Raw genomic sequence first — 13426 nt, forward strand, 5'->3', positions numbered from 1 at the left:
GTATCGTAGGCTAAACTGAGAGGGTACATTCCAGTTCTGGCATGGGCGGAATATTCAGTTAAGATTTGCTTCCCACCCAGGTTTATCACAAAAGAAACAAAATGGCTTCAAGTTTATAGCAAGAGGATGGAATCACAGTTAAGCTTAAATGACCTTCACAGTTTAAGCGGGGTATGGAGGACTTGCAATTACAATTCGAGGAACGGAGAAAAATGAAGGTAGATAAAGATCATAGGGCCTATCCAGTCTGCCTATCCCTTCCTGTCTCGTAGAAATCCTATGTACTTCTCCCAAGCTTGCTTGACTTCAGATACAGTCTTCGTCTCGACCACCTCCACTGGGAGACTTCATCCTATGCCCCCTCATTCCAGAGCTTCTTTTCAATTCAAAGAGACTCGCCTCCTGTGCATTTATTCCGCATAGGTATTTAAATGTCTCTTCCACATCTCCCCTCTCCCGCCTTTCTTCCAAAGTATACATACTGAGATTTTTTTTATTTTTGTTACATTTGTACCCCGTGCTTTCGCTTTCCCACTCATGGCAGGCTCAATGCGGCTTACATGGGGCAATGGAGGGTTAAGTGACTTGCCCAGAGTCCCACTAGCAACATTCCATGTAGAAGTCGGCCCTTGCAGATCACCAATGTGGCCGCGCAGGCTTCTACATGGAATCTTGTTAGTGGAATAGCAACATTCCATGTAGAATCTCCAATAGTAGCAACATTCCATGTAGAATCTTCAATAGTAGCAACATTCCATGTAGAATCTCCAATAGCATCTATTTTATTTGTGATACATTTGTACCCTGCGCTTTCCCACTCATGGCAGGCTCAATGCGGCTTACATGGGGCAATGGAGGGTTAAGTGACTTGCCCAGAGTCACAAGGAGATGCCTGTGCCTGAAGTGGGAATTGAACTCAGTTCCCCAGGACCAGAGTCCACCACCCTAACCACTAGGCCACTCCTCCAGATCTTTAAGTCTGTCCCCATACGCGTTATGATGAAGACCACTGACCATTTTAGTAGCTGCCCTCTGGACCTACTCTATCCTATTTATATCTTTTTGATGGTGTGGTCTCCAGAATTGTCCACAATATTCTAAATGAGGTCTCACCAGAAACTTACACAGAGGCATTAGCACCTCCTTTTTCCTGCTGGCCATTCCTGTCCGTAAGCAATATAAAAGCCGCATGGCTAAAAATCCATAATTGAAAATACAATTAAAAACACACAACCACCACCCTTTACTAAATCTGAGCTGAGGATGAGTGAGTTACAGATACAAGTAGGTGTTTTGCTGTCCCAGAGGGTTTACAGCCTACTAAGTTTCGTGTTTGGTTCATACATAGGTTCCACTGAGTATAATTAAGGCTTGCATTATATCCAGGGGCGTAGCTACGTGGGGCCACGGTGGCATGGGCCCCCGTAGATTTGGCCCCCCCCCCCCCCCGCTGCCAACCCCTTCGACCCCCCCCCCCCTCCCGCCGCCAACCCTCCCCCACCACCACCACCATCGGGTACCTTTGCTGGCGGGGGTCCCCAACCTCCGCCAGCCGAAGTCCTCGTCTCCAGCGCGGCCGCTTTGCTGATCTGCAAGGGCAGGCTTCTCTTTCTGTGAGTCTGACGTCCTGCACTATACTCCCAAACTATAGCCGAAGGGCTTCATAGTCACTTTTTCACCATGATATTCAAACATGTCAGGTAGTGATGAGTCCAGAGTCCTACCTACGTACATTATTTCTGTCTTTGCAACATTTAAAGACATCTTAGCCTGACTCATCCAATCAACAATTTTGTCAAACGCATTTTTCAGTTCGACAGTTGGGTCCTGATTGTGTTTTTTTTAACAGGGATAATTGCATTATTCTTAGTTACGTTTCCAATACTGTTTATTGTAAGCCACATTGAACTGAAACTTGTTTGGGATAATGTGGGATATAAATGTCACAAATAAATGAAAGGTCGCTGCTGGGAGAAGGTGAGAAATGAAAGATTACTGAAGATGAGGGTCAGCTGACAAAATAGCAAAGGATGTTCCCCAATATTCTCTGGTGCCTCAGTCTCAAAACCCATTGTTTTCTCGGCCCTGTGACAGGAGTTTTTCCTGCATTTTTTTCTTTTTTTTTTTTTTTTTTTTTTTGAGTGGAGGAGTGGCCTAGTGGTTAGGGTGGTGGACTTTGGTCCTGGGGAACTGAGGAACTGACACTGAGTTTGATTCCCACTTCAGGCACAGGCAGCTCCTTGTGACTCTGGGCAAGTCACTTAACCCTCCATTGCCCCATGTAAGCCGCATTGAGCCTGCCATGAGTGGGAAAGCGCAGGGTACAAATGTAACAAAAATAAAATAGATACTATTGGAGATTCTACATAAAATGTTGCTACTATTGGAGATTCTACATGGAATGTTGCTATTCCACTAGCAACATTCCATGTAGAAGGCTGCGCAGGCTTCTGTTTCTGTGAGTCTGACGTCCTGCACGTACGTGCAGGACGTCAGACTCACAGAAGCAGAAGCCTGCGCGGCCACATTGGTGATCTGCAAGGGCCGACTTCTACATGGAATGTTGCTAGTGGAATAGCAACATTCCATGTAGAATCTCAAATAGTAGCAACAGTGGAGGAGTGGCCTAGTGGTTAGGGTGGTGGACTTGGTGGACTTTGGTCCTGAGGAACTGAGTTCAATTCCCACTTCAGGCACAGGCAGCTCCTTGTGACTCTGGGCAAGTCACTTAACCCTCCATTGCCCCATGTAAGCCGCATTGAGCCTGCCATGAGTGGGAAAGTGCGGGGTACAAACCTAACAAATATTTAAAAAAAAAAATAATAACCAGCCTGATCACAACCACAAAATGAATTTGGAATGTTTTAAGACCCAAGGCTTAAATTCTGATTTTATGCGTTTCAGTGACGTTTGGTTCCAGGATTCTTGTGCTCTCCACATTCTAGGCTTATATTATTTTATAATCTAATTCTTACTGTATGCCCTGCCCAGATAAAGACCAGTATGGTTCATCCAGTCTGCCCAAGAAGGTAGTTAGGGATGTACCTGCTACTCAATGCGGGTTACACCCCTCTATGCCCTAAGTATGGCGGTCATTTAAATTTTGCTTTAATTCCGTCCTCTTGCTGTAGCAAAAGGCTTGCTATTCCAATAGGATTATTTGTCCGATCTTCGTGAGGGATGGACTAAACGCTGACACCGTCCTGTCGCTGTTCCTCCTCCTCAGGTGCAGACCCTTATGTCTTGATCCTCTCTGAAGGAAACAAAGTACGTTCTCCTGTATATAAAAACAGCCTGAGCCCTCCATTTGACGTGAAAGGGTTGTTTTACCGGAAGAAGCCCGGAGAACCCATCTATGTCCAGGTATGTCCAGTTTTTTTTTTATTAGTATTGCTTTGCTTCCATCAGCGTTGCATTTTCTAATTGTGATGATCCCTTGGGTACTAATGGGGGTGATCCAGTAAGGAGCGGCCCGGATTTAGGTGGCAGAACACAGATAAATGCTGGTGCTGTAGTCATTTATGTTCCTGTTTGAACACGATATCCTCCTGGATTCTATGTATAGTGTCCAAAATTGGCTGCCGATTCAAGATATGTGCCCAACTTTAATTGGCTCACAGTTCAGTAAGTGCCAATAATTGGGTGCTCGTTGGCTACACGTTATTCTGTAACATTGTGCACCCAAACACTATAGAGCACAGCCCCTAAGGGGGCGGGGCCATGGGAGGAGCATGGGCGGGTCAGGGGCGTTCCTAAAATGTGAACACATTGTTATAGAATTCCGGGGATGTTTACGCAGATTGGGCACTAGGAATTACACCTGGTTTTATTAGGCGTAAGTCCTGCGGAATTGGCATTCAATGCTGTCATATAATGGACGCTCATCTTTGAGTGCCGATTATAGAATAGTGTTAAGCGCTGATTTTTGAGCGCCATTTACCGAATCTAGCCCGGCAGTTCCCAAACTGTACGCCGCAGCACCCTGGTGCACCGCAGCGAACTCTCAGGGGTGCCGCGGCGTATCACTCCCTACTTTCCCCTCCTGCAGGTCCAGCATCTGCCGCTTCCTGCTTCTTCCCCTGCCGCCGCCGTCACTGCAGTGCTTGCAGCTTAACGTTTTCGGGCCGTCCGCGATTCACACAGGCACTGCGGGGACTTCCCTCTGCCAGGTCCGGCCCTCACAACAGGAAGTTGCATCAGAGAGGGCCGGACGTGGCAGACTGGGAAGGCCCCGGCATGCCTGTGCGAACCATGGACGGCCCGAAAATGTAAGCTGCAAGCACTGCAGCGGTGGCGGGGGAAGGAAACTGCAGTGATCCTGAACTCTGCAGGAAGGAAGGTAGCTAGTGATGCTGGATTTGGGGAAGGCAGAGAGAGGGCTGCAGGGAAACGGAGACCTACGAGGTGGGGATGTGTGCGGAGACCCATGTGGCCGGGGGGGAGGGGTGCGGAGACCTATTTGGGTGGCGGAGATGGTGCTGTGAACAATTGCTCAGACACTAAGGGTGCCGGGAACCGAAAAAGTTTGGAAACCCCTGATCTAGCCCAGTGTGTGTAAATGATCAGTTTTTGGTGACAAGCTATTCTGTAAGTGCAAGCCAATATTCACTGGCGCAGGTGGAGCACACATTTAAGTGCATGTGTTATACAGTAATGTATGCGCATACTTTAATAATTTTAGTGCAAGCATTTGCAGCAGCTCTAAGCCTGGGGTAGGTGCTTGAACCTAAAATATAGGCGTGTAATTGACCTGTTAAACTAATATTCAATAAAGAAAAGTAGACACTTATTTTTATTTTTTTTTATTTTTCTTACATTTGTACCCCGCGCTTTCCCACTCATGGCAGGCTCAATGCGGCTTACATGGGGCAATGGAGGGTTAAGTGACTTGCCCAGAGTCACAAGGAGCTGCCTGTGCCTGAAGTGGGAATCGAACTCAGTTCCTCAGGACCAAAGTCCACCACAATAACCACTAGGCCACTCCTCCACTGTTGCTACTATTTGAGATTCTACATGGAATGTTGCTATTCCACTAGCAACATTCCATGTAGAAGTCGGCCCTTGCAGATCACCAATGTGGCCGCGCAGGCTTCTGCTTCTGTGAGTCTGACGTCCTGCACGTACGTGCAGGACGTCAGGCTCACAGAAACAGAAGCCTGCACAGCCTTCTACATGGAATGTTGCTAGTGGAATAGCAACATTCCATGTAGAATCTCAAATAGTATCTATTTTATTTTTGTTACATTTGTACCCCGCGCTTTCCCACTCATGGCAGGCTCAGTGTGGCTTACATACTGTATACAGGTACTTATTTGTACCAGGGGCAATGGAGGGTTAAGTGACTTGCCCAGAGTCACAAGGAGCTGCCTGTGCCTGAAGTGGGAATCGAACTCAGTTCCTCAGTTCCCCAGGACCAAAGTCCACCACCCTAACCATTAGGCCACTCCTCCGCTTAAGCTTTTTTATTCCAAAAATACTACAGATGCACCTCCCTGTTCTCTCATACACCACTTTGTCTTCAAGGTGTGAACTCTGGCTTTCTCTGCAGCCTGCAGTAGGAACCCTCTGAAGTGACCAGTAGGTGCTGCTGTGGCTAAACAGCCAGCTGTCCTGCCTCCCCGGTCTAAAAGCAGCACATTGGCTTCCCCTTTCCCATTGCTTAACTTACAAAATATTATTATTAGTTTTTAAAATCCATAACTTAACCTGGTTATCTATTTTGCCTCCTCGCGCCTTACTTTCCTTCTAGGACACTTAGGTTGTTCCATCAAAACCTCCTTGTGGTTTCCACCTTCAGGGGAAATAGTTTATGAAAATATTCAGTGATCCGTTTTTTTCTGTCCAGGGCCCTGATCTGTGGAATAAGCTACCTGGGCATCTTAGAATGCAATCCTCCCCTTAAACATTTCAAGGTTGACCTCAAGACGTTCCTTTTTACAGACTCATTTTCTTAACAACTCTGACTCTTGGTTGCCACCAGAAGCAAACCCTGGAAGCACAGTCTTATCCTTATATGCTTTCCCTCCCTAACTATCCTATCAAATATTGTAGTTCATCCCCCCTTTCCCTCTTTAGTGCAGACTAGAGGTCGACCGAAACTGAAACTGCTACCGAAACTGACTAATCGCTTTCGGTCAGAACTGAAAACTGCAGCCAAAACGTATTGCCTGGTTTTGTTCGAAACTGAAACCTAAATTTTGGTTATGTCTGTGTGAACCAATGAGGCCCACTGGGGATTGGCGGAGCATTTGGTCTGGCACCCTTCTGCTAAATCCAAAGGAGCTTTATTATCCCTTTGGTTCAGGAACTGCAAGCACAGGCTGACAACTGGGATATCTATTTTAACCAGGGGCGTAGTCAGACGTCGGCAGGAGGGGAGTCCAGAGCCCGAGGTGAGCGGGCACATTTTAGCGCTGCCGACCCCCCCCCCCCCCCCAACGGCCATTGCCTACCCCCACCGCCACCAACAACTTTAAACCCCCCCCCCCCCGACGACGACCCTCTCGACCCCCTCTCCCGCCACCAACCCTCCCCCGCCGTCGCCTACCTTTGCTGACGGGGGACCCCTGTCCCCACCAGCCGAGGTCCTCTTCTTCCAGCGCAAGGCTTCGTTCTGTTTCTGAGTCTGACGTTGTATGTGCAGGGCGTCAGACTCACAGAAACAGAACAAAGCCGTCCTACACGTACAACGGGCAGGATGTCAGACTCAGAAACAGAACGAAGCCTTGCGCCGGAAGAAGACAACCTCGGCTGGCGGGGGTTGGGGTCCCCCGCCAGCAAAGGTAGCCCACGGCGACGGTGGCGGCGGGGTAGGGTTGGCGGCAGGAGGGAGGGTCGTTGGCAGGGGGGTCCAGGGCCAAATCTACGGGGGCCCAGGCCCCCGTGGCCCCACGTAGCTACGCCACTGATTTTAACACGGACTTCTCAACAAGTCTGGCACGTTTAGTTTCCCAAGTCAATGCAGATGTAGTTAAATATCCTCTGAGACAGGAACTTTGTGAGAATGTGTAAAAAAAAAAATCATGCTGGGCAATATTCTATTTGATTAAAGCTGGCAGGAGAGACTCCTGCCCACTTAAATCACTTATCTGTGGCTAACCATTACTATTCAGTGTTATTTTTTAATTATTTATTTATTGGGATTTATTAACCACCTTTATGAAGAGATTCACCCAAGGCAGTGTACAGTAGATATTATTTAACATCAAACTTACAATTTTGTTAGCAGCATAAGTAGTAAACATAGCCGTCGAGAGGGAGGGGGGCAGGGGGGACAAAATTCCCTTGGCCCGGGCCTCCAATGGGGGCCGGCCGCCGCAGTCCCACCCGCCCTCTGTCGTCGAGCGTCTGCCCCCTGCATTGAAAGCGCAGTCTCACCTCCGTGAAAGCAGCGCTGCAGGCAGCAGAATGCCTCCCTTCGGGCCTCCTTCCCTCTGTGTCCCGCCCTCGTCTGACGTAACGTCCACGAGGGCGGGACACAAGGAAGGAAGGAGGGCCGAAGGGAGGTGTTTTGCTGCCTGCAGCGCTGCTTTCACGGAGGTGAGACTGCGATTTCAATGCAGGGGGCCCGGCCCGGTGGCGGAGGGGGGGAGTAGCGGCGGCGACCTCGGGGGGGGGGGGGGGGGGGGGGGGAGCGGCAGGGGCAGGGCCCGGCCCAGTCTCTCGGCGGCCCTGGTAGTAAAATGAACAAGTATAAATATAGGGGGCCCTTTTACTAAGGTGCACCAAAAAATGGGCTGCGCTAACGTAGGCGCATTTTGGGCATGCGCAGATCCATTTTTCAGCGCACCTGTAAAAAAAAAGGCCTTTTAAAAAATTTTTGCCGAAAATGGACGTGCGGCAAAATTTAAAATTGGTGCGCGTCCATTTTGGGTCTGAGACCTTACCGCCAGCCGTCGAATGATTACTGCAGAAGTCTTGCAAGGTCACTGCTTGAACTCTCAGCAGCCATTTTGAATTGGCGCCAGGACAGGAGACAGCAAGACAGTCTGCAGCCGCTCCGGGCAGGAAAGAGGGGGCTCTTTCTTGCCCCCCAAGAGGTCACTAGACCACCAGGGCAGTACAGTAAGTTAAGGGGAGGGGAGGATAGGACACCCTTAGGGGGTGTGACAGGGGACAAGGTGGGGGCGTGACCGGAGCGGGATGGGGCGGGGCATGTGTTCTCTCTTTTTTGGTGGTGGCAAATATGGCAACCCTAAATCTTCATTCCTATGCAGCTCTCTAATACAGATAGCAGTGATATTCAGTCACTGTCCAGGACACCCTCTTTGCATAGAGTTTTTGTTGAGTATCATTGTAGCATTATCTGGATAGCGCCTGGAGCAATCTGTAAGATTTTTTTAGCAGCACTATCCCAGCTAGGGTACTTATCTGGAAAGTGGCTGCTCATATCCAGATATTGAATATTGAACCCATAGCTTTTAACAATTTAAAAAAAATAACAAACAAAAACCTAATACATGGCTTTTTGCTTTTGGTAGATTTGGAATCATAATGTGGTGAGCGACGAGTTCATGGGTCAAGTGGTCCTGACAGGCGACCCCAACGAACTTCATACACAGCACAGCCTTCAGCTCCAAGACAAAGGGGGCAAAAGGTCCACTAATTTCCCAGGGATCGTCAACGTGAGACTCCTCACCTGCAGCACGCTCACCAAGGTCTAAGCCATCCTTGGGGTCTCCCCTCCGGTGCCAGAAACGTGGTGTAAAGTATCGGAGCTCCGCCCGCATCCCGTGAAAAGAAAAAGCCAATCCTTACCTTCAGTGCTAAGAGGTGCCTTCAGCAAACAGAAGGGTACCCCATTCCTTCAAGCGCCATCGCATTTCAGCCAACACCGAAAAGCCCGACGACATGTTGATGTAGAAGAGTATCTTAAAATGGAGAGAGTGCCAAAAGGAGACCTGAATGAGAAGCAGAAGCGCTGAAAGCCCTTACCCCTGGAGTTGAAAAGTGAAGTACCCCATGCGGGGGAAGGTTGGTTGAATTAGCTGCAACTATGGCAGCTTTTGCCGTGCAGAACCATCTCGGGCTCTTTGCTCCTCTGCTTTCCATTTCCAGTTCTGGTGAGCCGCTCCAGAGGGTCTCGACGCACTTTGCAGCCAGTACAGGTCACAGTGTTGGTGTCGATTGTTTACATATTAATCTCCAGTTGAACCCAGTATGAAAAGTAATCATATGCACCTTATTCGCGGCATTTGAAAGTCACTCCTTTATGTAGAAACGTTCTGTGTACCCAGCACCTCTATTCCTGTTTTATTGTACGGTTAATACAGGCATATTTATATGCTTGTGTGTGTGTTTTTCAAATGTGTTTTAGTTTATAGGTAGGTGGAGGGAGGTCAAATTGTGCGTCAGAATCGGGGCGAAAAAAATGATTGAAATAAGAACTTTGGAAATGGTGGATTTTGAAACTGTGTTGAGATTTCAATGTTAAATTGTTTCTCATTGTCTTCTTCTCCCCTACACCCAGTCCCGCATGCTCTTACCATTAAAACCGCAAGGGAGCTGAGGGTAGCCAAAAAAGATCCTTTAAAAAATAGTATGACCTTTTTTCTTTTCTTGATCACGCTGTGAACTCCGGCCTCCTTCAGTGGTTGATTGTACATGCATAGGTCATGCGAACTCATGCCTCCTCTGGTGGTCAGTTTATAGATTTACATGCATAAATCAGTGCTTCAGGACATTTGGAGATGATTTGTCCCCTGTTGCCCCAGAATGAAAGTGTGGACTGTTCTTTGAGCCCCAGTAATTCATGCGGTTCATAAACAAAACCACCAGATGGTTCCTGTGGTGATTTTAAAAAAGTTTATATAATTCTGTTTACATGTCCTCTCTGAACACCATCTTGGCCTATCCTGTTTGGTTTGTAATATATTAACTGTGTGACCAGCGAAGTCTTCCTTCAGTGACAGTGTACAGGGTTTGTGGGACACCATGTCTGCAATGTTGTTTTTTTAATAGAAGCTGAATAATTTAACTTTTTTTTTTTTGGGGGGGGGGGGGTTGGGGGTTGAGTGCTGGAGACTTGGTGGGTCTCTCTTGACCCTTTAGTATTTTGATTCCTAATTACCTGAACATTTTCCCCTTGATTTTATATCTCCCCCCCCCCCCCCCCCCTTTAGCCTGGTTATTCTTAGCCGAAAACGATGCACCACAGCTCTTTCCGGGACTAGGCCCCGATGATCAATTCCTCAGGCTGTTCTGAAACAGCGCCCTAAAAATAGCGCTACAACAGCACAGGGGAATTAACTCCCCAATGATCAACGCTAATAACATGCAAATTTAAGTACATTATTAGAGCTGATCATCCTGGGAAAGTGCCAAAAGCCCAGACCTCTCAAACACCCTGGAACCCCTCCAAAATCAAGGTCCTGGTGTCCTAGTGCCCCCCACCACCACCACCGGTACCTCCGTATTGGAGGAGGGAGTAGCACTCCCTCCTCTTTCCAGCGCTGCCTTCAAAATAGCGGCACCCTGCTCAGTTCATCCTGGTATGCGCTGGGCGGGTTTCCCAACCATATAAGGGCCTTGCTTTTGGAGGGGGGGGGGGGTAACCCTAATGCCAGCTCTGAGACAGCAAGATATCGCATGATTAATGACCTCCTCCCCCTCCCCCTTCCTCCACAGACTATGAGACTGTTAACTCCGCAGCTTCACCAGCCAGCCAGTGGAAGACCTGAATCAGGAATCAAGCCCAGGTCTCCCCACAGTACTGCATTGAGCCTCCTGGCCAGCCCCAGTCTTTAGTCCTTTTTAACGGCAATTCCTCGCGTTGCGTGCTGCTATTGGGATTAAGCCTGGCCCTGTCAGTGCTGTGCAGATTTCACAGGAGAGAGCAATCCACCAAGGTAGATGAACACTAACTCCCACGAGGATATAACAGTGTAAAAGGAAGTTGGTAGTGGACCAGTGACTCCAGGGAAACGGGATACAAGTCTACAAGGATATCACTTTATTCAATGACTCGACACAGTACTGTGTTTCGGCCACAGGCCTGCCTCAGGAGCCTTGAAAAAGACCTTTGTAAACCTGCTGTGTCTTAGCGTTGCTATGTGATATCACATAGCAACGCTAAGACACAGCAGGTCTTTTTCAAGACTCCTGAGCAGGGGCGTATCTGGACTCTGGCAGTAGTGGGGGGCCAGGGCCAGAGGGAGGGGGGGACCCCAACCCCCGCCAGCCACCGAGGTCTTCAAAGTTCTTGTTCGTCGTCCTCCTCCGTCCGTGGCCATGCTGTACACTTGATTCGGAGTCTGACGTCGCACCACGTTGTACGCGCGTACAACGTGGTGCGACGTCAGACAGCGGGGTTGGCGGCGGGAGGGGGGGCCAGGGTGAAATCTGCGGGGGCCCAGGCCCCTGTGGCCCCACGCAGATACGCCCCTGCTCCTGAGGCAGGCCTGTGGCCGAAACACAGTACTGTGTCGAGTCATTGAATAAAGTGATATCCTTGTAGACTTGTATCCCCGTTTCCCTGGAGTCACCGGTCCACTACCCACTTCCTATTACACGTGCAGATTTCACAAACAGGTTAAGCATGCTCAGTGTGTAGTATGCTGGCCTAATGTCTCCAATCCTAACTAGCAAGACACCAAATAGAAAAAAAAAAAGTCCCCTATGAAAACGAAGTAGGGGAGAACTAATTAAAAAGAAAGAAAGAAATAGATTAAAAGGAACCTAGAAGTCCTAGAAGCCCATAAGCCTGGCCCCCTCCCTGCCCATCTTCAAATCCTTACTCAAAGCCCACCTCTTCAATGTCGCCTTCAGCACCTAACCACTTTACCTCTATTCAGGAAATCTAGATTGCCCCAACTTGACATTTCGTCCTTTAGATTGTAAGCTCCTTTGAGCAGGGACTGTCCTTCTTTGTTAAACTGTACAGCGCTGCGTAACCCTAGTAGCGCTCTAGAAATGTTAAGTAGTAGTAGTAGTAGTAGTGGTGGGAGATGTAGTCAAGGTCATTGTCAATGACACCTTTTCTTGGGTGTCATTCTTTTAATTTGATATCATTTCCTTTTCTTTTAATATATGTCTTATTTTGTAAACCAATCGGACAATGTATGATGGGAATTGCAAAGTGTATTAAATAAATATTTTTAGAACATTACTAGGCCAGGCAGTACTGTTTAGATGTAAGTGTCCACCTCTTTAATGTCGCCTTCGGCACCTAACCACTTTACCTCTATTCAGGAAATCTTGACTGCCCCAACTTGACATTTCGTCCTTTAGATTGTAAGCTCCTTCGAGCAGGGACTGTCCTTCTTTGTTAAACTGTACAGCGCTGCGTAACCCTAGTAGCGCTCTAGAAATGTTAAGTAGTAGTAGTAGAATATCAAACACAAGTTTATTATAATAAAAATTCCCCAAAAACAGTGGAAGTTCAGAAGAAGGACTCGACATACTGCCATGTTTCGGTACAACCTGCCTGCATCAGGAGTCGCAACAAACTGAATAGTTCTAACCACATGTATTTGTTGTTGAGGGTTAAATAATCCCGAAAAAGGAAAACTATCTCTGTGAATGCTTTCTCTGCAGTGTCATTTCTTTATTTTTTAATTGGTCCTCCCCTGATTCTTTTCCGTTTTCAGTCCTATCTAACCATTTGTTTTCAGCTGCGTTACTGTGTCGCATAAAGCCACTAGCTCAGACCAGATTTACACGTCTCATATAGAAACTTGACTAGAGCAATCAGTGTCCTGGTCCTGCAGCGTGAGGTTCTGGCCTTCTTAGGCCACAAGCCCATCTGGGTTTTTTATTAGGATAATAATCAAACATATAAAAGGCGAGTGTCGTACTCACTCACAAATCCGCAGTAGGGACTTCCCTCTCTGCCCCGCCCCTGCATCAATACGTGATGAGGGGGGCGGGACAGAGCGGGAAGTCTCTACTGCGCATGCCGCAGAAGTACTTGCAACCGCTCCGCCCTCCCCCCCCCCCCCCCCCCGAGGTCACTGCTACCGCTCCCCCCACCCAGTCGCCGCCTCCGCCGCCCCTTCACCCAGCCCGACCACTGTCTTTCTTATTGAACTTACATCGCACCACGCAGACGCAGCAGGCACATCAGCAAAGCTGCCGTCGGGACGGGCTTCCTTCTCTGCCTGTGTCCCGCCCTCACCGCGTTACGTCACACGAGGGCGGGACACAGGCAGAGAAGGAAGGCCGTCCAGATGGCAGCTTTGCTGATGTGCCTGCTGCGTCTGCGTGGTGCGATGTAAGTTCAATAACAGACAGTGCTCGGGCTGGGGGGGGGGGCGGAGCAGCAGCGACCTCGGGGGGGGCCTCGGACCCCCCCCCCCCCATTCCAAAACGAGCCCGTTTACACGGGCTCAACGGCTAGTACTGTATATAACACAGGGAGGGAGCTATCTTATATATGTTACCACTGTAATATCTGACGAATAGTTGCAAAACCATACGTTCAGATGGT

The 13426-nt window shown here is 48.6% G+C and overlaps 1 protein-coding gene across 2 annotated transcripts in view; it reads left to right on the forward strand.

Annotated features, from left to right (window-relative positions):
* CAPN5 (calpain 5) overlaps window positions 1-10240 on the forward strand; it is a 252563-nt gene extending 242323 nt beyond the window's left edge. For both annotated transcript variants that reach the window (XM_030200063.1, XM_030200064.1), the window contains exons 12-13: window positions 3227-3363; window positions 8481-10240. In XM_030200063.1, the coding sequence (XP_030055923.1) occupies window positions 3227-3363; window positions 8481-8663 (320 nt within the window). In that variant the 3' untranslated portion in view covers window positions 8664-10240. The remainder of the gene's footprint in view (window positions 1-3226; window positions 3364-8480) is intronic.
* The last annotated feature ends 3186 nt before the right edge of the window (window positions 10241-13426 follow it).

This window comes from Microcaecilia unicolor, chromosome 4, assembly GCF_901765095.1.
Source record: "Microcaecilia unicolor chromosome 4, aMicUni1.1, whole genome shotgun sequence".
NCBI classification, from domain to species: Eukaryota; Metazoa; Chordata; class Amphibia; order Gymnophiona; family Siphonopidae; genus Microcaecilia; species Microcaecilia unicolor.